General features: G+C 40.3%; 1 protein-coding gene and 1 long non-coding RNA gene across 2 annotated transcripts in view; one reads left to right on the top strand and one right to left on the bottom strand.

Annotated features, from left to right (window-relative positions):
• Positions 1-26,440, bottom strand: part of RGS5 (regulator of G protein signaling 5) — a 60,358-nt gene that overhangs the window by 19,911 nt on the left and 14,007 nt on the right. Inside the window, exon 2 of the mRNA XM_033200696.1 lies at positions 5,172-5,282. Coding sequence (XP_033056587.1) covers positions 5,172-5,282 — 111 coding nt within the window. The remainder of the gene's footprint in view (positions 1-5,171; positions 5,283-26,440) is intronic.
• LOC117076807 overlaps positions 1-26,440 on the top strand; it is a 52,012-nt gene that overhangs the window by 1,617 nt on the left and 23,955 nt on the right. The window lies entirely within an intron of this gene.

Here is a 26,440-nt window from a genome sequence, read left to right on the forward strand (position 1 = left end):
GCCAGGCAATAAAAAAAAATTCCTGCTTCAGGTTTTTATACAATGATATTTTGGGGCGGGTTAATTATTCAGATTAGTAGCTTTGGTTGAAATGACAGTTGCTTATTCTACTTTTCATTTTGCTGTCCCAGGTGCAGAATCAGCCTCACTTTATTTATGTAAGGAGTCCAAAACGGCAGTAGGTTTGGGCTAAAGTATTACGAATAATCCCTTTACTTCTCTATTCCTCATTGCAGAACATGCATAGGTTTTGAGTCCTGATTATATGATTTTTCATAAAATTTTATGTGTTCACTCTTTGCAAGTTAAACTTGCCAAATTGAGGGTAACAAACCTTGTGAAATAATCTTGGGTGGTTTCTGTTTTCCTAGCTAGAAACACAGGCATCGTAGATGGAAAATATACTAATGCCTCAGAAATGTATTTCTGACACATGAGCTACCCATCCCTCTTCCCATTTCCTCTGGCTAGTATAAAGGATCACACGAAGAAAAGAAAATGTCAGGAACAGGGTAATTATAAGTATGTCTCTATAGCATTCTTGTTCATTTGATTTCTAACCAGAAAAGGACCTGTCTACTAGAGGTCAATAACTCACCTTGGCTCTTTTGTATTACTGCAGGTGGAGAACTGTTTTATGTGCATATTATTTCATACCTACATGTTTAGCACAAGGTCTTACACATCTTACATTCTTCACTATAGTAGGTTCAATGTTTTGCACATAATAGACACTCACCAAGTCCCTATTCATTGTTCACAGAAGCGGCAGGACATTAAATTATTAGACAAAAGAAAGTAGCTCAGAGCAAGAGGAAGGCTGGTTTACTCACAGGATCTCCTGATTTTATAAATATTCTCATTAAATGAAATCACTTTCCCACCCCACTTTTCCTCTGGTTAGTATAGAGGAGCAAAGGAAGAAGAAATGACATGAGCAGGTGCACCAAACTTAAGCATGTTATCCAATCTGATTTGTCCCAAATGGTCTTGTTGGAACCAGGCTAATGGTCAATAACAGCAGCACATCACAGCCAAGATTAAATTCCTGAAAAGGAAATGCGCAGAGCCTGCTTAGGGGTGAAATTGGTTCAAATTGATTTAAGGGCACAGTCAAGTAGGACACATCCCCCACAGCATGAAGTCCAGTGTTTTGATTACCAGCCTAGGAGTTAACAGAGGTTCATCCTGTCCTTATTCTCAGAATTTGCGAGTCCTCATTAGGTCTGACTTCATTGGAAACAAGATAGATGCAGATCTAAATGGCCAATAAATGTCCTGGTTTGCAAGGTCATAGCTGACCACAGAGGATGGGTATGGAGTTTCTATGTGTGGGAGTGTGGGGGAGAGAGAGGAAGCTATTTCAAATGAAACTCAAAATAAACATTTATAGAGATGATTAACCACATGTTTTATAATGCCTAGTGTAAACGCCACCTGGCCCAGGAAGTGGCCATCTCTGCTGGAAGCACTGTCTCTCTTTTTGCTCTACTCTTACTGCTTTTACTCACTGAATCTCTCACATGGCAATGAAAGGGTATAGGTTGTCATGTGCAGAGAACTTTTCCCATTCCACCCGATCCCATGGTGTATCGATCCACTTTGCAATAAATGTGTGTCAGATTAATAAGTAAATGAATGACGGTTTTGTCTTGAGTTAGCCTGGTTTATGAAAGCCACAAATAACACCAAACTCAGATTTTAATGACCACTCCCAAGAACCATTATTACTGCTATTGGCAATGCTGGCACTTACTAGCTATAACCTCAAGTGCCTGTGGTGGGTTTTTTGTTTGTTTTTGGTTTTCGTTTTGTTTTGATTTTTAATCTGTGCAGTGCCTGGCACATACTTAAATGTCTTAAAAATGTTCTTACACATTGATGCTCTTAACAAGGAAAAGAAAATTCAAGTTTTTTTTACTGTGAATTAGATGTCCCCTCTCCCTTCCTGCCTGACAGTGCAGTCTGCTCATGACCAGGTTCAAGTTTATGAGCATGTATTGAGCCCTTACCTGATAACCAGTGGTGACCCGGGCACCATGGTTGGGCATACAGACTTAAGAACAAGTAAAACATATCATTTTTTGACATCATATGCAGGCCTGAAATTGTGCATAGGTCCTTAGTCTTCACAACCAGGCTCACTCTAACCAGGTGAGCATATGCAGGACAGCTTTCTGTAACTGTTTTCCACTAGCACAGGCTAGGTACTGTTTATGTGTGGAGGTCATTCTTTAGTATAAAATGATCACTACAACAATAAACCAGAAAAAGGGGTTAAAAATTGCTGACATAGGCAGGGGAAAGGGAGACATTTATAATATAAAATAAACTACATGAATATCTATATCAGCTCCGAACATTTTACAATTGATGATATTGTAAGCCATGATAACAGTTATCACAAACTAAACCTATGTGGTTGATTAATGTTGTCTATTGTTTCTTGGGAGGACCTACAGCGGAGCCTTAAGGAATGCTCACATCCAGAGGGTGAGCAACAGTGGGAGCACTTAGAGAAAGAGAAGGCAGGAGGGGAATGCAGGACTAGAAGTCAAGGAAGAGAGTTTTAAGAGTAGGTCAACTGGGCTGGGTGCAGTGGCTCACGCCTGTAATCCCAGCACTTTGGGAGGCTGAGGCGGGTGGATCACCTGAGGTCGGGAGTTCGAGACCGGCCTGACCAACATGGAGAAACCTGTCTCTGCTAAAAATACAAAAGTAGCCGGGCGTGGTGGCGCATGTCTGTAATCCCAGCTACTCGGAAGGCTGAGGCAGGAGAATCGCTTGAACCCGGGAGGCAGAGGTTGCAGTGAGCCGAGATCGTGCCATTGCACTCCAGCCTGGGTGAAATAGCGAACTCCATCTCAAAAAAAAAAAAGAGTAGGTCAACTGGTGAGCCATCAAATGCTGCAGACAAGTCACAGATGGGGCCTTAGTTCGGGTAAGGTAGTAAGGTTGAAGCTGGATAATAAGGAGATACAGAAAAGACTGAAAGCCATGAGTACAGACTTCTCTTTCTACAGTTAGCCAATAAAAGTAAGAGGAAGGTAGAGAAGCAGAAAGAGAGAAAGGCGGGGAGAGAATTTTTCAGCATGGGACATGGGCACCTGTTTGTTCCTAAGGGAAGAGGGTCCACAGAGCAAAAGGGCAACTAAAACTGCAAAAAGGGGAAGAGAGCTGTCTTTAGGGGGTAGGAATATAAGCACTTATTTCTGTTTTTCTCAATGGTCCATTTTTTTAAAAAAATGAGAATTCAAAACTACATGTTAAAAAATAGAAAATGCTTTTTAAAAAACGGATTATACTGATGTCAGTAACCCAAAGAATATGAGAGGGGTTAAAAATACCTCCAATCAAGAGAAGAATTATTTTCCCCTCTGAAAGAAGAACGTGAGTTAAAAATACAGAGAAATTTTAAAGTGAGAGAAGAGATAGAGAGATGGAGCTTATGCGGAACACAGTATTTCCTGTCAGATAAATGGCATAGAAAGTTGCCAAACATGAAGAGGTGGGATGGGGTTTACGGATTCAGAAAAGAGTGGGAAACTTTTTTATTGGTCACTGTTGAAAATATAATAGACACAGAATCATTCTCTAGGGAGATGAAGGAATTTTCCAAAACAATTTAGGCTTCTGGAGGAAGAAAGAGGATGGAAGACAAGAGAAGTAAATAATCCAATAAATGGTCAGCCCCAGGGTTTCTTCCAAAACAGCTTCTCTCTGAATCCCTTTTAACCCCAACAGTTTAAGGGTCTATGTGAATGTTAAAGTAGAGATTTAAAGCAGGAAATGTAGAACTCTATTTTCTTAAAGTTAATTCCAACAGATCAATAAATTGTCATATTGTTTACTTCAAAATAGATGTTTTGATCTGTTGCTGCTACAAAATGTGGTTCTTATTCTCCACTATCGCTTGGTGCCTGCTGCTCCACACTGAATTACCTTCTCCTTTTCAAATGCAGAAAACTCAATTATGCCTCACTTCCTGTTTAGAATCACTTTGAAGTAATAAAAAAATGGAAAAAGATTTAAAAAAGAAAAAGAATAATTCATCTCTTTATCTCCCAATCAATCCAGCTATATTAAGTTGAGGTCATTTGGACGAAGGACAGCCTGGCCAATTACACAAATACTCCATTTAAAAAGAGAAATGGAGGTTAGAGGGACTAATATATTTTTACCACACTTCTGTGATATCCTCAAAGCTCTAACATAACAGAGTGAAGGAATTTGAATGCCTTGGCCTTTTCTTCTTCCCATTTTCCTTTCTTGATTTTCCTGGGTATCTCTGTTTTAATGGGAAGATGGAGTGTATCTGTCTAGGTAGCGACAGCCCCTGCAGCTAGCGAGGATGATAAGGAACAATGGGAATGCTGGGAGTCATGTTCCTGAGTTAAAACAGGGCCAATGCACACCGTAAGACCTGGATTCACTGCCATAACATCACGACTCTTTAGAAGTAATAGTTCCCTAGGATGCCTGAATTGACAGGAGGATTATGTAGGGAGAGGAGAATGGGGATGAGGGAGGACTGCAGAAATTCAATCAAGAATATGAATTTATGAATTGGGAAAAACACCTGGTGTACATTAAATAGAAATAGCTAGTCAAGTGTTCATTCTTCACATAAGTAACAGACTTTGTTCCTCTGTTGGACCTTGAGGGGCACTATCTTGGAGAAGAAATGATAAGGCTGAAATTGTCTGCCTTGTCCTTAGTATCTTCCTGAGGGAAATGTTCTCACATCCTCCTGCTGAGGAAGCAGCTTTAGATAGTTCATCAGCACGTAAGCATCCAGGGCTCATAAGGAACTGGATCAGGAGTGGTTACCAAGGCAGTAAATGAGCAGGTATTTTTACCACACTGCAGTAGTGGCTGGTATCATTTTATAAGTATGGTCTGTCTGTTTTATAAGTATGTCTGTCTCTCAGAAATAAGGCAGAGTCTTATCTTTTATTTTTTAAGTATTCTGCCTGTATTCAATAAGATGCTCCAGACATGAGACAGTTAAGAAAAAAAAAGAGCTTCTTTGCAAACCAATCCTCTGAGGGCTCTTAAGATCCTTAATGAGTAATTGAAGGAGGTAATTCTACAGATGAGGAATGGTGCTAAACACTTGAAAAATAGCCATCCTCTGGAGGAAATAAGTGGAATCCATATTCATGACTCACTTATGGGTCTTGGCTGGTTTCTCCGGCTTCTCATTGTAGGGAATGACAATGTCACCAACTGAGTCTGGCTTCTGGAGGAGAATTCCCAACTTGATCTTAATCTCCTTGGCCCTGAAAGAAGAGACACAAGGGGAAATGAGGACACCACATGTGCACACAGATTTTAAAAAAAGATTTCTTCCTGTGTCAGAGAAACAAAAACGAACAAAATCCCATTTCACTTGTATTTTCTTGTGGCAGAAAGAATACTAATGCAGAAATTAGAATACATAAGTTCTAATAAATAGCATTTACCAAGCTCTTAGTATGTCCTTCATTAACTTGCACTACATTTTAATCCTCATTATTGCTTTATATGTGTTCTCTCATTTTATGTCTGCAGATACTATAGTATTATTTCCATTTCGCAGATGAGGTCACCGAATGAAAGGAGTTTAAATAACTTAAGATAACCAGCCAGTATTTGGTGGAGACGGATGTGAGCCCAAGCTGTCTGATGCTAGAGCTCCCAGGTAGAACTCCTCATGCATTGCCTGCTAGTCTTCTGAGGGCTCTGGTCCTCATTATTATTAGATATATGACATTTGGAAAAAATGATCACTTTTTACTGCCAGACTTCAGTTCCCTCATCTGTAAAATAATGAAGTTATCCATCATTTTAGATGGTTTTTGAGCCATTTCCAGCTATAAGATTAAATAATTCTACTTGATTATTTATTTCTCTATAAAATGTTTGTTTTCGACTCCTTATCCATTGTTCCCTATGGCTGTCTATCTTATGTGCAGTGAGCCTTGATAAATGAGTACTAATTGCCAAACAACAAACTATAGCAGAATTTACTACTTCTTTGTATCTTCAGTATTTTAGTGAGTAGATATGGTCAGAATTCTGTGTACTCCTCCATCACAGGATGCAACTATTTTCATGCTCAGTTTTAAAACTAACCTAGGCCGGGCGTGGTGGCTCAAGCCTGTAATCCCAGCACTTTGGGAGGCCGAGACGGGCGGATCACAAGGTCAGGAGATCGAGACCATCCTGGCGAACACAGTGAAACCCCGTCTCTACTAAAAATACAAAAAACTAGCCGGGCGAGGTGGTGGGCGCCTGTAGTCCCAGCTACTTGGGAGGCTGAGGCAGGAGAATGGCGGGAACCTGGGAGGCGGAGCTTGCAGTGAGCTGAGATCCAGCCACTGCACTCCAGCCTGGGCGACAGAGCAAGACTCCGCCTCAAAAAAAAAAAAATAAAAATAAAAATAAAAAATAAAAAAATAAAACTAATCTAATCTATCCATCACTTTATCATAATTCTAAACTAGAAAAGCACCAGGCAAATCTTAAATATTAATCCATAGGACAAGCTGTTGAATATTGGGAGACCCAAAAAGCTACCCCTTCCCGGTCACCTTAGCACTTGCTTACCTATGCTTTTAAGAGATGCTTCATCATATTGCATTATGGTCATTGACTTACATTTCTATTTCTCAACTTGGATATGAGAACTTTTTGATGGTAGGAATTTAGTCTTAAATACCTTTTAACCCCTGTGCCTAGCACAATGCTTGGCAACATGGTAAACATTTAAAAATATTTGCCAAAGTGAACTAAAAACATCTGGATTTTGTTCCTTACAAATCTGCTAACATTTACCTCTCAGTCAATGCTAATCATAACCAAAGTCTTAAAAAGATGTGGTGAAGTTCACATGGTGGCCAAATAAGATTTTACTACTGTATACATACTTTCCTCATTTGTTCACAGGGATTGTTCACTTCCTGATTTACTCATTGGTCATGTTTACTGTGTCCGGCAGTATGCAGTAAGTATACAAACACCATTAGGTTTGCTCCTTGCTTTCAAGGTACTTTTAGCCTGGAGAGGTCTTAGATGTGGAAACAGTCACAAACAGGTGCTTAAAGACAGACTGTCCAGAAAGCAGCAGGGCTCTGGCGGAGGAGCACAAGTATCCACAAGGGCAAATCAGGGGGAACTTCTCAGAGGAGGCAAAGGAGGCAAAAGAGGAAGCAGTGATGAGGCAATTTAAGTAAATGCCTAAGATTTGCAGTTATGGATATTAGGAAGAAAAATGTAAGGAGACCTACTGTAGTAACTTATAAAAACCCCACAAATACCTAATTATCATAACATATTTTCCTTTAGGCTAGTAAATAAGGTTTTGAAAACTATGTTTTAGGAGTAGTCATCTCTACAGTGTCATTTCCTTTTCATTTCATTCTGCTTTCATTCTTTCCCTAAGACCCTCTCACTGACTAAAGCCAACTCAGGTCCCACAGTACCTCAGATCAAGCTCAGCAGGACATCAGGGTAAAAACTGGGACTGTTCTGCTGAGGGAGCTTATATAACATTGTGATTTAGATTAAGTGTTGCTTTAATTCCAGGCGTCGCAAATTACTTAAATTATCTAATGTTTAGTTCTTTTGTCTAGAAATTGGGACTGATAAAATAGTATATCCTAAGACTTTTTGAGATGATTAAATATACGAATGCATATGAGTCACTTAGCACAGCATTTGGCATAGAACACGGCTTCTTCAAAGTTAGTTCTAACTACACATTTTTCCAACCCACCACCCATGTTCCCTAGCTTCGAACCTTACATTGAAACATACAAAAAATTTCCTGCAAGTTACTAAGGAGTTACTACACCCACAACCTTCTATATTCTACCCCTGGGGACAAGAATTGCCAATTTTATATTTATCTGAAAAATGAAGAAAACATTAAGTGGGGAGGAGAAATGCATGCAATATTTTTGGCTGCACTCTGCTGGCTAATGTGCAGTATTACAGTCAGAGATGCAAGGTGCACTAGGACACAGTATCCCACCCAGTCCATGAAAAACTTCAGCCATAATCCATGTCCTCCTGGCTCCATAGGTCCCTCCCTTCCTGTACATCTGTGGAATGCATGCTGCAACTCTTTGCAGTTTCAACCTTGACCCAATAGTCCACTCACCAATATTTAGATGACAATGATGTAATGAAAGTCTCTCATGTTTAGGTTTCTGTTCGGTTGGTCCTTTTGATTTTAACTTTATTCCCCCTTTCAACTGTAGTTCCTTTTTTTTCCTATCTCTTGCTCTATTTGAACTTTTTGCTTTTGTAAAAGGCAGAAACATATTTGTGTTTGATTTCCTGATGCAAGAAAAATAGTTGGAGATTAAGGGATAATTAGAACAAAGAAATTGAATGTATGTAAAAGAATTATTAGTTACTTAATTCATTGATTCCTTACTGATTTACTCATTGGTCATGTTTACTGTGTCTGGCAGTATGCAGTAAATATACAAACACCATTAAGTTTGTTCCTTGCTTCCAAGATGCTTTTAACCTGGAGAGGTCTTACATGTGGAAACAATCACAAACAGGTGCTTAAAGACAGACTGTCCAGAAAGCAGCAGAGCTCTGGTGGAGGAGCACTAGTGTCCACAAGGGCAAATCAGGAGGAACTTCTCAGAGGAGGCAAAGGTGGAACTAGAGAATGAGTAGCAGTCAGTCAGTTGGGCTAGAAAAGAATGAGCTTTCCAGACAGAAGGGTGGGTGCGTGTTATTTGAAGGGATGTAAAAGTAGTCTGTACTGCAAAAGGGTGAAACGTGAGAGAGCAGAAAGCCAATTAAATGAACTTACTCTGTCTCCCTTCTAGATAGAGGGATGGATGTTGGAGGGACCTCTATACAGTACCTAGCTTGCAGCAAAGTTGGTATGAAAACAAACAAGAGATAAAACTATAGAAAGGTGCCTTTCAATGACTCTGTATGTAAAGAAGTGGCATCCTATCATATGAACTCAATGTATCTCACATTTTCTTTTACTATTTCAGGATGCACCTTCTGTGAAAACACCATTTATAAATGGTAGTTACATGCTCAAGACATGCCACAAAATCCTTTTAAAACCAGGATGAATCAGAGCCCTACTACTATTTTATCTATATCACTGCTTAAATAGAGTTTTTTTGTGGAATGATCTAGAAATCAACTATCATTTACAACATTGCCTAGAGAAAATCATATTCCATTTCCTCAGAGCAGACAAACATACCAGAACATCAGGTTACTCTTTTCCTCATATTTGCCCTGGAGATGTAAGGGAGAAAAGATATTCAGTGCTTTGGAAAACACTTCTTTCTATGGCTTCAATGTCTGGCTTGGTATAGGCTCAAGTACAGAGCATTACAAAGTTAAGAGTATTTAAGTTGTGAAGTCCATTAAATTTAATTAAGAGTTCATTATTCAGGGAATGAATAGCATTATTGCATTTCTGCTCATACGACAGTAAAGTTTAAAGGCCGAGGAGTTGACAAATGCTGAAGTTCAAACCACTTTAAACATTGCACTTTTTTCACAAGACTAAGTAATGTTAGATTTGTTTCTCTCCTCAAGAATTCCTGGAATATTATTTCATTCCCCCTTTCCCTTTCCTCCCTCCCATAGACTCACAAACATATGAAAATGAAACAAACCAAATGAAAAATTCAAACAAAACAATAGAGCCAGCCTACCAAACTATTTTCCCTTCATAGATAAACTTGAATGTATCTGACATTAACTTAACATCAAAAACAACACTATCCAGAGAAGATAATTTTCTAACTTGTTTACAATTTCATGCTCGGTCTCGGGCTCTATTTGACTGCACCCTAGACATTTTTTCCTGGCCACATTACGTTAATGCTAGTTAACAAGAAGCTATTTTTATGTCCTCTCATCTCTCGTCCTCCTGTTATTCTTTTGTTTTACAAAGAAAAACTTGTTTTGAAATAAAATCAGTTGAAAATGCTTGAGTAAAAGTTTAATTAAAGACTCAGAGGAAGATAATTCTTTGTCTAGATGACTCACACTAGTGATTTCAAACTGAAAATGATTTGAATAATTCTGGGGCTGTGCAATTTTAAATCTGCTCCCTGTGTGGGTATGCTGCCTGACTGGGAAGTCAAAATTCAAAAGGCCATGGACCACCTCAGTCCTTCCTGCTAGTGCGTGAATTTAGTGGGTTATCACCTTAAGATGCCTAAGTGTGGAAAACTGGCACAAGCAATCACTAAAACCAGAAACATAGTTAAATTTTGAGAAATATATTCCACCAGAATGTGTGAAGAACCAATTATATATAAAGTCTTATACTAGGTGTTTCAAGGGTTACCGAGTTGTTTCTCACTTCAGAGCCACTTGGAACAATTGAATATAAAACACATACATGTAAACTGTATAGCAGATATTTTTCCAATCGTTGATGAAGGTAGGCGGAGCATAAAAACAAAAGAACACAGGCTGGGCACAGTTGCTCATGCCTGTAATCCCAGCACTTTGGGAGGCTGAGGAGGTTGGATCATGAGGTCAGGCATTCAAGACCAGCCTGGCCAAGATAGTGAAACCCCATCTCTACTGAAAATATAAAAAAAATTAGCCAAGCGTGGTGGCAGGTGCCTGTAATCCCAGCTACTCAGGAAGCTGAGGCAGAGAATTGCTTGAACCCAGGAGGCAGAGGTTGCAGTAAGCCAAGATCATGCCGCTGCACTCCAGCCTGGACAACAGAGTGAGACTCCGTCTCTAAACAAATAAATAAAAGAACATAGACTCTAACCTCAAGGAGCCCTAACTTCCCAATGTGCAATGGGAGACATTATATACCTAAAAACTGCTCCTAACATATTCTCAGAGCCGTCTGAATTTTTCATTCATGGCATTTTTCAATTTGCATTTATATCTCCATATGTATATGTATATGCGAATATTGTCTATCGTTCCCATTAAAGTGTCAGGTCCCCAAGAGCAGAGTGAACATCTGTTTAGTTCACAATTACAGCTTCAGCACTTAGCACAGGGCCTGGCATTTAATAGCATTCAGTAAAGATTTGCCATGTAAATTGATGAATGAGCAAATGAATGAATGAACTGAATTGCTAGGTTATAGTAAAGCTGCATTTTGGGGTGGAGTAGGTGAAATATTGCAGTGCAGCTTAGAATGAGTCACTGAGGACTAAGATGTCTCTAATTTGCTAACTGGACAGAGGTAACACCATTAAATGACTATAAGCACTATAAAGTAAGTGAATTCAATTTCTGTCCTTGAAAGAGATTGAGAATGGTCAAGTGAGGCATTTAGTTCCTCATATTATATAGGACATATGCTGATGAGAAGAGGCAGGGAGGATAATTGCAATCACTAGCAATCTGAAAAGAATCAATTATGAGACCATAATTTTTCAGGATTTAAAAGAAACAGACGTAGCCCTGGGGCATAGGCTATTCCTGTGGTTGAAAGACTTTTGGCAATCACAAACAGGTTTCGCTGTAGACGCCAGACATACGTCAGGAACGAGAAGGAAGAAGAGTTGGAGGAAAGCTGAGAAGCATAAGGCAAGATTTTTACAACACATTTCCGAAAGAGGTGTCCTAACATGGGATAATCCCGTTTAAATTCAGTGCAATTTAAATCCGTGTCTCAGATGCCCCCTGCTGGCCGTGGGAAGGCGTGAGCATTAGCAAAGAACTAAGCAGAGAGTAGATCGGTTCCAGGCTGCTTCCTTCTGAAGAAACACTACGAAGCTTCTTTCCACGGACTAAAAAGAACATGTCTGGAACAGATACCCAGGAAAGATAAACACAAGCTTCTAAAACACTCACTAGTCATCAATGTCTACAGCCGAGAGTAAGGCATTTGCCGAATTGGAGACCAGAGGAGAGGAGCTCCTCTGAGTTCCGTGCAGCTGAGAACTAATCTCAGAGGCAGAACCTAGCAGAAACTGACAGACGGAAAGGGGCCCAGAGGGTCCCTGCGCGGGCCCGTCAAGGGGGATGCATTTTGTTGAAAGCTGGAAAAGCCTTCTCCCTGGCTGCTCATTTAAAACTTTAGATCAATGGAGTTTGCTCCTCGTAGGTGGCTCCGAGACAGGGTAATGGATGATCTTGAAAACCCTTAGGGGAAGTATAAGAATATGATAGTGGAAAGTCAGCTCAGTTCTGGGACTGAAATCCTCAACTTGCCAGGATCCTCAGCATGGCCCCTAAAATCAAGATGGACTTTTAACTGCAGGAAAAGGCAGTGCCAGGTGATTGTGGTGGAAAGAATCTATTGTTTTGGCATCTACCATCTACCCTTTTTCTGAATTAACCTACTTCAATTTGAACTACAGAAAATTCACTCATTGTTCGTGCTTTAACAGCATATGAAAGAGAAGTTTAGTAATGCAGTGTGATATCATATTAAAACATTTATTTTCTTACTTGATTTATATAATTAATATATGATACATGATGGAAAATGACTCTATGGTTAGTTAATATGAAATACTCCTCAGGTGCTCCAAATGCTAAAAAGGTGAAGAAAATGCTAACGAATATATAGTAGTAGTAGTAGTAATTTGTTATGATATGACTTCAGAAATGACAGCTCTGTTTCTAAACACAAGTGAATCATTCCCTAGCAGTGTTTTAGGCTTTCGCTCATATTAGTAATTACATAATAAGCCCCTTCAAACTATAAGATGGCTGAAAAGATGAAACTGACAATGTCATTTGTGTCAAATATATTCACAGAAAAAACGTTTATCTATTATACCCTTTCAACTCTTGATATGTTCGAACATTTCCCTTCAGCAGATTGTCTTAATAACAACTCTTTTCATTTTTGTGTTCAAGCTGTTACCTCAACTGCCCCAGGTTAACTCATTGTCAGTAAGGGACCATCACAAGTAACCTGCAGTAACAGACTAGGAAGTCTCCCAGGGTTCTTGTTTAAATAAGCTGACTTAATTTCTTAGGACCAGGGTGGACACAGAAAAGCCTGTGCAGGCCGAGTGCCGTGGCTCACGCCTGTAATCCCAGCACTTTGGGAGGGCAAGGCAGGTGGATCACCTGAGGTCGGGAGTTCGAGACCAGCCTGACCAATATGGTGAAACTCTGTCTCTACTAAAAATACAAAATTAGCCATGCGTGGTGGTGCATGCCTGCAATCCCAGCTACTCAGGAGTCTGAGGCAGGATAATCCCTTCAACCCAGGAGGCAGAGGTTGCAGTGAGCCAAGATCTTGGCATTGCACCCCAGTCTGGGCAAGAAGAGCGAAACTCCATCTAAAAAAAAAAAAAAGAAAGAAAAGAAAAGTAAAAGAAAACCCTGGGCAGCCTCTCCTTTTGTTCATTTATTTATTCAACAAATTTAAAGTATGTTTACTGAACACCTACCACATGATGTACACTATAATATGTTTTGATATTTTCAATGAAATAAAAAAAGATAAGGTCCTCTCATTGAGTTTATGTTTAAATTGGGCAAGACAGATACAAAACAAGAAATGAAAAACAATGAAATAAGACATTTTAGCTGGTTGTAATCACTACAGTATGACATTATGTACGTCATAGTTAATTCAGTTACTTGCCCTAATCAAGCATTCACATCTCAGTGGTGGTCAGCAAGCTCTTTAGAAAGACCATGCTCCACGGCCGGGTGCGGTGGCTCAAGCCTGTGATCCCAGCACTTTGGGAGGCCGAGGCGGGCGGATCACGAGGTCAGGAGATCGAGACCCTCCTGGCTAACACGGTGAAACCCCGTCTCTACTAAAAATACAAAAAACTAGCCGGGCGCGGTGGCGGGCGCCTGTAGTCCCAGCTCCTCGGAGGCTGAGGCGGGAGAATGGCGGGAACCCGGGAGGCGGAGCTTGCAGTGAGCCGAGATCCGGCCACTGCACTCCAGCCTGGGCGACACAGCGAGACTCCGTCTCAAAAAAAAAAAAAAAAAAAAAAGACCATGCTCCAAAGGTGGCTGCTGTAGCTGCCTCAGCTATCCCTATCGAGATCGACATCAGAAGCTTTGCCAACTAGCAGAACGCATGCTAGAAGTGAGTGTTTACATGTAGGCTTCTTCATTAGATAATGGCCTCTCTCCAGTCACAATAATAATATTCAAGTCATTTGGACTGGTGACACTATTGTGGAAACTCCCACCTATTCCATAGAAAGGTTTTAAAACTGTAATTTGCTCTTAACCCTTAGAGATGGCACCTGTGGCTTGATTCCCACATAGTCCTCTATCCAGACATTGATGCTAAGATTTCTTGTTGCCTGATACCAACTAAAGGGTATTAGAATCCCGGCTTAGAATATTATTGTATCTGAGCAAACCTTTCATACAAGGTGTAGTCAGGGCAGAAAAACTAGGACTTTATTGAGATTATAGAATAAGTCATACAAGCATTTTACATGAGCTTATTAATAAGTATTTGTCCAAAAAGTATGGCACAGTTGGATTTCGTTATACATAGGGTGGTCTTGCTTTCATAAACCTGGCCCTACTTGTTGGGCATCCTCTTGCTAAGTCACCTGGAGGAGAAACAGACTTTATCTCCCCAGATCCCTGATACATCCAAGCGTGGAGGACCACATGACGTCACCAGACTTCCATTTAATCATACAATTCCTGAATCTAGGTGCAAGGACTCCATCCATGATCACGCAGTCACCCCTCTCCATGGCAAACAGGCAGAAAACAAGTGATCTGTAGCAACTCCTAAAGATAATAATAATAGCTTAAATGCATATTAATGTATCGGGTGTTAATTCATGTGTTTCTCCACATGTAATTTTTCCTCTTTAAAGACTGTAGTCAGGCATTTCGTGCTTTCTTGCCTCTGAGGGAGTTGTGTGGTGACGTCAAAAGCAAAGGATAATTGACAAGAGTATCCCATTTTGGTATTTGTTTTCCAGAACCCCCAAATCACTGAGATATGCCAGCTTGTTTCCAGAGAGAAGGACTGAAAGACTACTGTATTTGATGAGTGGTAAAGAAAGAAACAGAAAGCCTGAGCGTGTGACTCACACCTGTAATCCCAGCACTTTAGGAGGCCGAGGCAGGTGAATCACCTGAGGTCAGGAATTCAAGACCAGCCTGGACAACATGGTGAAACCCCACGTCTCTTCTAAAAATACAAAAAAACAAAAACAAAAACAAAAACAAGCCAGGCGTGATGGTACGTGCGTGTAAGTTCAGCTACTGGGGAAGCTGAGGCACAGGAATAGCTTGAACTCAGGAGGCAGAGGTTGCAGTGAACTGAGAAGGTCCACTGCATTTGGACCTAGAAAACAAAAGGGAGACTCTTGTCTCAAAAAAAAATTTTAAAAACCTAAAAATTTAAAAATAAATAAATAAAAGAAGCAGAAAAATAGGGAAAAGAGAGAGAATCCCTGAGAAAATGTCAGAGGACAGGGATTTAGGGTTCAGTAACTATCAAATCCTCATCTTCTCTAGCCACATACGCCTTTTCAGGTGTCCAGGGAGGTGGTAGGAACACAGAAGGGGATAACTATGTGGTACCCCTAATGAGACTTGATCCTAAGCACCAGGGTTCCTACCCTTAGCCAAGATGATACCTAAACCCACACAAGGAGCTCTAGCTTCAAGAGATTATGAAGCTTCAAACAAGAAACTGATGAATAATGATGCATTTATAAATTTTCAAAACCCAACCATCTATAAGTGTGAAAGGCCCCTACCCCAACACACATACACACACACACACACACGAAGATTGCTTAAACTTAAACAGGAAGTGTTCAGGAGAATTTACCATAAAATGGTGATGAAACCATGGAAATTGTGAACAACAAATGTGGTGAAGTTTCCATTACAGAAGAAAAGTTATCAAGAAAAGACTAGCAACCAGTTGTTTTGGATAACTAAGTCATATGACCACCTGGATCTGTCCAAGCAATATCATAAGATACTTTCCAGATCCCCATTCCATTACTACAGTCACAAGTGACATGTTGAATTGTGTTAAATCTTCCCCACACTTGGCAGAGAAAGTGTCCAACTCCCAACCATGGCAAAAATCCTGCCTCAGATTATATAACTGGAAGTTTGTAAAGCAAATACAATACATGTTAAAAAGACTGTTCCTAGAGAGGAAGTCAAGTGAAATATTGAACTCTTAGAAAATCCATTTAATACCAAAACTAAACTCTGTTTTCTTAAAGCAAGAGACAGAATAACATAGTGGTAAAGGGCATGGATACTGGAACCAAACTGCCCAGATTCATCTTACTACATGTGTGACTTTTGACAAGTTTTAAAACCTTACTTTGCCTTAGTTTTCTCATCTGTAAAATGAAGATAATAATGGTATCTATTTCATAAGCCTCTTGTGATTAAGTGAGTTACTATATGTGAAACACTAATATTAGTGCCTAGCACATGTACTGTGGTACTCCATAAGGGGCAAGGTTTATTATTATTATTACTTACAGAAAGTCTTGTGCCAACAAAAGAAAATATCCAGCTTATTAACAGAAAAAAAAATTAGAGCTGTCAACATAGAACGTAACATAGAGCATAACAATTGGAAATAGAGAAAAAAACCACAACAGTACAACAGCAAAAGATTTGCCCTTGACTAAATCCTATTATCAACTCAGTCAGTACTTTTCTGGGTGATCTTGAATATGTTATTTGAGCTCTCTTCTTTTCTGTCAAAAAAGAAAAGGAAGAGAAAGGGAGGAAGGAAATCAGTTTAGTGAGAAAACCTCTAATAGCTCCTCCAGCTATAAAAAATTAAGATTTCAAGAGTATCACATTTAATGTATTTACTATATAAATGAGAACAATCAAGGAGCTGAGGTGTTCAATGCCTTGTGAATGGCACCATGTATTCCTTTTTACTCAACCCTTCTTCCCAATATCCCATTTTATGTAACTATAATATTCTCCTTACTCTCACAATTTATAAACTCTCCAATCTACATTATTTAGACTGTCTTCTTTATTGTCAATAGCTAATCTCTCACAAGTGTTTTTCTGTCTTCCCAGAAAATCCTTTTATTTTTATTTTTTGAGACAGGGTCTCACTCTGTTGCCCAGGCTGGAGTGCAGTGGCATGATCTTGGCTCACTGCAGCCTCCACCTCCTAGGCTCAACCAATTCTTCCAATTTTTGTATGAATATTTTTTGTAGAGATGGCATTTTGCCATGTTTCCCAGTCTGGTCTCAAACGCCTGAGCTCAGATGATCCACCCACCTCCGCCTCCTAAAGTGCTGGGATTACAGGCGTGAACCACTGCACCCAGCCAAGGAAATCCTGTTAAATGTGTCCTTGCTTCTTCATACCTACATTTACCACCTTTCTGCAGGTCTGAATTACTGTAACATCCCACCTGCCCATTTCCCTCTTCCTACTGCAGTGCCTTCAGCACTCCCTATCAGGCCAGCCTTGCAGAGACAATTTCCTCCTCAGCTATAATGGTTCTTTGTATTAACCACAGTAGTTCTCAAACTTCAGTGTGCACCCAAATCACTTGGAGGACTGGTTAAAACACAGACACTGGGCTTCACCCCAGAGTTTCTTTTTTCCCACCTTTTTTGGGTGTACAAATGTATGAGTTTTAACACATGGATTATTGCTACAGTTAGGATACAGAACAGTTCTGTTACCCCCAGAAATTCCCTCATGCTGCCACTTTGTAACAAAGCCCTTACCCTGTCCTTATCCCTAGCAACCACTGATCTGTTCTCCATCCTTACAGTTTTGTTTTTTCTCATATACATAAGATCATATGGTATGCAACCTTTGCCTCTGGCTTTTCTTCATTCAGGAGGTCTGAGGTGGGGCTGGAGGATTCACATCTCTGGTTCAGGACCACACTTTGAGAACCGCTGATCTACCATATCTACTTCAAACATCACTTTCTTCCTTCTAACATCCTCAATTGCTAATCTTATTTCCCATTATTCTACACAACCACGTGTACACCTACTCCTGTTGGCCTCCTCAGTATCTCCCAAGCACACCATCTTTTTCTCCCTCCACCTCTATGCCAGTTTAATACTCCAGGATCAGAACAAGTCTCACTCTTTTCTTGAAACCTCTGTAACGACTCCATCCCAGACTGCTTTATCGCTTTTCTACTATAAAATCACAAAACAGAGGCAAATTTAAGGGACCTCAGAGAGCTTTTAATTTGCACCTCCCCATTTTGAAAGTGGAAAAACTGAGATTTACAGACATTAAAAGATGTTTCCAAGTTCTCATGGCCAATAAGTTACAGAGCAAAGAACAGAAGGCATTTCTTCTTCTAAAGTTATGGATAGCACGTTTTCACGGAATGACTCTAGCTTGTTGTAATGTATACCTAAGAGTCCCATATGTATGTACTCCCAGTGAGATAGCAAGCTCCATGCGGATGGGCTCCATGTCTTACTTCCTTGGTCTCCCCAAAGCATCTTAAAAATAACTAAGTATCGTAAAGTTGCTTTAACTCTCAGGATGACATAGATGATAAGACCACAGGTCCACAGTGCTTGGGTTTATATTCCAGCTCTTACTTACCAGCAGAGTGACACTGGGCAAATAAATTAAATTCCAACCCTTCATTTTTCTATGTAAAAATGGTGATAATAGAATTTCTAACTCATAGATATGCTGTGATGCTAGATTATGCATTAAGAGGTTTAACATGGAACTTGGTGCATAGTATTATAAATACTCAATAAATGTCACCTATTTTTGTTATTGTCACTATCATATTTCTCCTATCCCTATCATCGTATCTCGTATATGTGTGTTGATTAATATATGTTAATTGCATGGATGAATGGATAGGCTAGCCTAGGACAGGATGGGATAGGATAGGCTCAACAATGATCTATTTGACTAATATTCAAGGTAAACTCCTTTCAGAAGATCTCCACCTCATTCATAATGCAACCAATTCTGATAGCAAAGAGAAGATACAGTGCTGGCCTCTTCATTGGGAACTCCTGTGGAGTGACAAAGAAAGCCAGTGTGGAGACCTCCACTGCTGCCTAGTTCAGCTCAATTACATTGTAATATTACCCCCCGGTGCTGTAATTTTACTTTAGTTTTAAAAAGAGTGTTGTTTTTCCCAAGCACTGGCCATTCCCTACTCAAGGATTCCCGTGGAAATTGAGATATTTCCCATGCTTTTCTGGGCTGTCTCTGACATGCTCATCCCTCAGAGTAGGCTACTGGGGGTAAGGAAGGAGACAGTGGAGGGACAAGACCAATAGGACAGAAACAGTTTATTTCCCTTTGACCTTAAATTCCCCCATCTTATTCCAAATGTTGTTGGCAGGATGGCTGGGCTTCTGGCAATTCATTTTGGAAGCCAGATAATGAATAGTGGGAAAATTGTCCTCAAGTCAAGGAAGACAGGCATTTATGGTTTATTTTGGGTTCCAGAGGTGGAGGGGTCAGAAGGGATTCCCACGAGAGCTCCTCTGAACACTGCAGTCATTCAAAGCCTTGGAGTGTCTCCATGTCCTTCTGCTTTGAATTATACAGAGGGGCTTTATAGACTGAAAGTTTCTTATTGTGCATGGCTCTATTTTTAACTCATTTTATATATCATGAAAATGTAAATGGAAGTGGTAGTAAAAGGTATTGGAGAAGGAGGGAGGGAAAGAAGAGAAAGGGAAAATTAATTGAGATCTTAAGAAACATTAACATGTATTACATCACTTAATAAAACTACATTTCCCAGAACTTTAATGTGTCCTCTCACAATACATTTACATAAAAGATACAAATTCATTACTGCAAACAACAATACTTAGTCAACATTTATCTTTGCCAGCTTTTTAAAATAGTTTGCTGAGGAAAATAATAACATCACAATGAGGAAAAAGAGGACTGTTTCTGAAACATTAGATCTCAAACCATTTCTTCTTTCTCCCCCCAAAATTTAACAGCCACTTATTATTCCCAAGATTTCTATTTTCAGGAACAATCTGTATACTGATTTACGCATTCAATTCATTTCTGTATTCATTTACTTGTCTGATTTTAACAGAGCAACCACCAAATTTGTCAGGCACTGTACTAGATGCCATGGGGTTGTTTTACAAAATTAATAAGCAATTATTCCTGACCTCAAATTGCTTTCATTTTACAAAGGAGACATGTATAGATGCTTTTATTGAGATGCAGCTGTGATATGGTAGAGCCTTTGGTTTTGAATTAACACATCTGAAGTTAAGTTCAGGGTTATGGAGTATATTTTCTGTCCTTTAGCCAGACATTTAACTTATTCGCTGGTAAAATAATAATGTTGATAATATCTACTTGGAAGACTATGCTAAGAATTAAATTAGATAATATCAAATACACAGACAAGTTGACTCTGAGGAAAATTGAGTAAAAGTGATATAAACTACAAGAATAATTGAAAAGTTATTTAAGAGTTTATAGAAAGAAGGGATAGTTTCTCTCTGACGGAGATCTTGCCGGGACCTTGCATGCCAGAGAAGGAAATGGTATTGGTTTGGATCCCAAAGCAGGCACCCTCTTCCTGTCTTTCTCCCATCTCTCCAGTGATTCCTTCCAATGTTTAATATAGAAGTTCACATTTCCCTAATATGTTTTCTAAAAATTTCAAATAAGTTTTCGGGGTCCATGCAAATCACATTCCTGGAAACTTCTCCTCAGCATTCTTAGAATATTCCTTCATTTTCATCCCGATATGCCATGCAGTCTGCCCCATTGTTCTTGCACATTGAGGACTAAAGAATAGAAACTCCCCTAAATTGTGTGGTTACTGGAACAGGAGTCACTAGGTTAGAGATCTGGGCTTAATGGAGCAACAAAGTCTAGGAACCAAGCAAAAGGTCACCCTGTTGCCACAAGACAACAGGGTGTCTTTGGGCTGAGTATACTTTTCTAGACTGTAGATATGAACCATTTTAAACAGATAGAAATGTAATTTTATGTACTTCAAATGCAAGTCACAGGTGATAGGAGACCATCAGTTACAAAACATGCCACCAAGGGGAAAAAAAAGAGACCTGAGAACTTGGAGAAGCCACAGAGAGTGCTAGGAACCTTTACTGACCACCCCAACCCTCCAAAAATTAGGGGAAGAACAATGTCTGTTAAATGAAAAAGTATCTAGGTCACAGAAGAAGGGTTAGCAAGGCATAGAAACAGAAATAAAAGGAGAAAGGGGAACAAGTCAGATGGTCAAAGTTACATCCCCACATCACCCTCCGTGGTGGCAGAAGGGACTTCTCAGAAGTGATAAAGTTAAGGATCTTGAAGTGGGAATTTATCCTGGATTATCTAAGTTGTCCCAATGTAATTACAAGAATCCTTGTAAGAAGAAGGCAGCAGGGTCAAGTCTGAAGGCAATGTGACAATGAAAGCAGAAAGAAAGATTAAAAAATGCTATACTGCTGGCTGTAACATGAGTCAAGGAATGCAAGTGGCTTCTAGATGTTAGAAAAGGCAAATAAGTCAATTTTCCCCAGAACCTCCAGGAAGAATGCAGCCCTAGGGATCCATTTTCGATTTCTGACTTTCAGAACTGTATGAGAATGAATTCATGTTGCTTTAAGTGACTAAGCTTGTGACAATTGTTATAGCAGCGAATATGAAACTATTACACCTCACTTAGCTTTTGTTTTTAAAACTTAGTTAACTATAGAAAATAGACTTAAAACCAGTCAGACTGTTCTCTGATCCTCATTCTACCATTCTAGTTTCAGTTAATATATAATCCTAATTCTTTTAACCTCTTTTGAATTATCTGTTTCTCAGCCTTATCTAATCTTCCTTTCCTGAACCAGCTATTTGTTCCAATATTGCTCCTTATCTCCTAAACCCAAAAGCTCAAACCAGACAAGACAGTGTCCTATAGTCTTTATACACACACACACACACACACACACACACACACACACACATGCAGAGGGGTGTGGGTGGGCTTCATTTTTATGGCCATGTTACCTATGAATTATTCCCTGGAGTCTTGCATATTGGAGTCATAGCTGTTTTTGAAATCAAATTAATAACTAACAACTATTAAATTGTCCAGGAAGATCAGGGCTTTTGACTTGAAATCATCTAAAAATTCCTACAAGACAAGGCGAGAGTTCAGAAGAATGAACCCATCACCTGCTACAAATAGCTTCCCTTTCACATAATCATATTCCATCAAGCGTCCAGTTATCCTCTCAACCCCCCAAGCTCAACTTGGTTATCTGTGATCCTCCCTTCTCTCCTTCCTCCTGTCATCCAGTTGTCTCATTTACTTTCTAATGTTCCTTGCAAGGGGCCCTTTCATGGGAGTCCCATTCTTACACCTCTGTAGGGAACTGAAGATAATGCCTGATGCTTTCCAGTCCCCTGTTCTAGATCCATTCTGAGGTTGGGCTGCAAGGCTGTCGCAACCTGAAGATAACTAAGAAAAAGCAAACATTAAGAGAAACCACACATTTCTCAGTTAACTGCATGGTTCACTCAACACATGCAATGCATACACTTATTTAGTGCTCACAATAATCCTGTGAGGGAGGTTATTACTGTGACCTCATAGAGAACTTAGATGATTCGCTCAAATTCACCAAGTAAAAGATAGAGGTATAATTCAACCTGGTCTCATGTCAGCATATGGGCTTTTAATTATTATCATGCAATATCACCTCTCTTGTGTTGCTCAGGTATTCTAACTGGCAGTTATATACATCTGGCAAATAGAAATAGAGAAAGAAAAGTCTTTTTTTTTTTTTTTTTTGAGACAGAGTCTCACTCTGTCACCCACACTGGAGTGCAGTGGCGTGCAACCTCTACCTCCAGGTTCAAGCAATTCCCCTGCCTCAGCCTCCTGAGTAGCTGGGATTACAGGTGCCTACCACCACGCCTGGCTGATTTTTGTATTTTCAGTAGAGGCGGGGTTTCACCATGTTGGTCAGGCTGGTCTCGGACTCCTTGCCTCGTGATCTGTCCACCTCGGCCTCCCAAAGTGCTGGGATTACAGGCGTGAGCCACCATGCCCAGCCTCATTTCTTTTTAAAGATTGCAGTGTAGTAACCAAAACTTTGTGAAAGATGTGCTAACGGAAGAATAAATATCTTAAAAGCAAAGACAGACAAAATTATGAATATATGACCAAAATTCCTAAATAAAAGTCTATCTGATAAAATAAAATGAAGATTAAATGTAAATCTAGAGGCCTTGCATAAGCTCAAACTCCAACTATGTGACCTTGGACAAGTCCCCAAAACAGTTTGGACTTGTTTTCTCATCTAGACAAGAAGGAATTGGGCCGCCGTGGTGGCTCCCGCCTGTAATCCCAGCACTTTGGGATGCCGAGGTGGGCGGATCACGAGGTCAGGAGATCAAGACTATCCTGGCTAACAGGGTGAAACCCCGTTTCTGCTAAAAATGAAAAAAAAAAAATTAGGCGGGCGTGGTGGTGGGCACCTGTAGTTCCAGCTACTTGGGAGGCTGAGGCAGGAGAATGGCATGAACCCAGGAGGCGGAGCTTGCAGTGAGACGAGATTGCGCCACTGGACTCCAGCCTGGGTGACAGAGGGAGACTCTGTCTCAGAAAAAAAAAAAGAAGGAATTGGTCTGTTACCCTGAATCAATTCTCAGTCTGTGATTCTAAACTGGTCATATTAGAGAAAGGGGAAAAAAATTCACATCCCATATAAGGAGCAGAATCTATCAATTCCATTCAATAGACTTTTATTACATGCCTCTGTGTGATCAAGATTGTGCTAGGCACTCATTCCTAGTCTGTCACAATTGTCAACTGTCTTTGGTATCCGTTTCTTTTTCATGCTCTTGAGCCAGAATCCATTTAATAAAATCTTTTCCATAAGTAGCTAATGGCAGTTACGTATCCCTTTCCCTCAGCTGCACTCCAGCCATCTGCACTCACATTTCAGCGTAATTACAAACATCAGGGCCCCATCTGGACCAGGAAGGGAGATAAAAACTGAGCTATACTTAGTGGATACAGAAGATAACAGATTAGAAGGAAATTTTTAAAAATAAAATAAAAGTTATTTTAACTCTCAGATTAGCATTTGAGAAAATCTTATTTGCATTTTTCTCAATCTTGCCAGCTAAATGAGAATGGCTGTGGCCCCCTAGTCACCTATAGTATGTGTGGTGTTATGATATACATTGGTTTTTGTCCAAGGTTCCTGGTTCATAATTCCCATAGCCCTTGTTACAGTCTTTTGTGATAATGGGTGTGTTAGGCCTTAGGAAACAGAATCTCTTTCCAGCCTTCCTTTCACGTACCACAGGCAGGACTCTAATCTCCCACCTTTGTGACTGTGGGTCTTAAAACACCCCCCTGAGAGGTCCCGCCTCATACCCTGGCATAAGAAACACTTCTTATAAAAACCCAAGATAAGTGGGTTCAGGGAGCTTTCGGATAGCTGGACACCTGGAGGTTCCCAGAGGGTGGCGCACCAGGGATGGCATGGGAACTCTGCGCCCCCTCTCCCATGCCTCACCCCAGTGTCTCTTCCTCTGTATTCTTTCCAATATCCTTTATAATAAACCAGTAAACGTTAAGTGTTTCCCTGAGTTCTGTGAGCCACTCCAGCAAATTAATCGAACCCAAAGAGGGGTCCTGAGAACCTTAACTTGAAGTCAGTTTGTCAGAAGTTCCAGAAGTGCGAACTTACCACTGGTAAGGGGAGCAGTCTTGTGGGACTGAGCCCTCAACCTGGGATTTGACGCTATCTCTGCGTAGATAGTGCTGGAATTTTACTGGAGGACACTCAGCTGGTGCCCAGTGCTTGATGTGTGGGAGTTTTTCCAGAAGTCGCAGACGTCTTCTTGATGATTGTTGTGGTGGTGTGAGAGCAGACGGAAAACACAGCTTGAGGAGAGCTTTTCCGACATAGTATGAAACTGCAGCTGCACTGCACTCAGTTGCTAAAAGCCAGAGTTATCAATGGAGTTTAGAAATGGTGGTAGATCTGACTCCTGAGGAGCTGGTTCATTGGATATGTAAGGAAATACAAACTAAGAAGAGGTATGCTAAGCATACAATCCCCTGGTCATTGTTATCTTTAATAACTAAATTCAAAGTGCTGGGTCAGACCTCAGTGTTGGACCAAGTTCAGGTATGAGTTTGTCTGCGCTTTAGCCACTATCCTGAAAGGCACCCACAAAAGGCAAAATTATGCAGAACAACAGAACTACCTGTGAGCCCTCTGGTAACCCAAAAGATAGTCAACAGGGAGAGGGCACAACCCAGGAACTACTGAAACCAGGGCATACAGTATGAAGGAGTTCCTTCATTTTGTGGATTGGTATCATCAGCTTCCTGAAGAACCTTTACTAAAATGGATTTGGGGTGGATTCTGGACCCACAGCTCATGATGAGATAATCACAGATGGTAAAACAGGATCCAGAGACACAGGAGGTTATTCCTGAGGGAAGAGGCAACCTGGTGAACTAGAGAAAAGCTACTGTGGCCGGGCGTGGTGGCTCACGCCTGTAATTCCAGCACTTTGGGAGGCGGAGCTGGGTAGATCATGAGGTCAAGAGATCAAGACCATCCTGGCCAATGAGGTGAAACCCTGTCTCTATTAAAAATTCAAAAATTAGCTGGGCATGGTGACACGCGCCCGTAGTCTCAGTTAGTTGGGAGGCTGAGGCAGGAGAATCGCTTAAACCCAGGAGGCAGAGGTTGCAGTGAGCTGAGATCACACAACTGCATACCAGTCTGCCAACAGAGCAAGACTCCGTTTCAAAAAAAAAAAAAAAAGAAAGAAAGACAGAGAAAAGCTACTGTAAAGTTGTAAGGTCTGTCTGTCCCAAGAACATGAACTGTTCCTTTCCTCACATAAATGCCATCTAGAACAGGCCAGATGAAGCAGCTGTTCTGCTTAGAGTGCAAGCCATGTGGGACTGTCTGGTGATAATCAGGTTATTCACTCACTGAATATGCCTATGTTCCCAGGACATGGTAAATGCTGTAGGTAAGAAAGCACCATTTGCATGGGCACTCCATATAATCTTACTGTGGCAAAATTAAATGACAATCTAGGAAGTTTTATTGAATTTGCTATCTTGGCTTCCCCTCATGGACTGTACATATACTAATAAAAACAATATGAGTAGTTAACAAGAGGATGGCAAAGGGCAGAAGGAAGAGTCAAGGAACTCATCCCAACTCTTCCCAACAAGGTAAAAATGTTTAAAATATTAAGACATTTGGTGATTCAATGGAGCAAAACAAACAGAAAAATAAAGAGATGTAAAATGGGACTCATGCAAGCATGATAAAATCTTTAGATGGTTATTAAGAAGTGCAACGAATACAGCAAACATTGATGGGGTTAAAACAAGGGTCTTAATACAACACTGTCAAAGTTCGTGGGAGTCAAAGTGATCTCTGGTGATTAAAGAGCCCTAACCAAGTCCTTCCATCTACCCCAGTTAGGAGAAGTTTAAAAAGCCAGAAGACTAAGATTACAAGGAGAAATATGACC

The sequence above is a fragment of the Trachypithecus francoisi genome, unplaced genomic scaffold (genome assembly GCF_009764315.1).
Source record: "Trachypithecus francoisi isolate TF-2019V2 unplaced genomic scaffold, Tfra_2.0 Lachesis_group5, whole genome shotgun sequence".
Lineage (NCBI taxonomy): Eukaryota > Metazoa > Chordata > Mammalia > Primates > Cercopithecidae > Trachypithecus > Trachypithecus francoisi.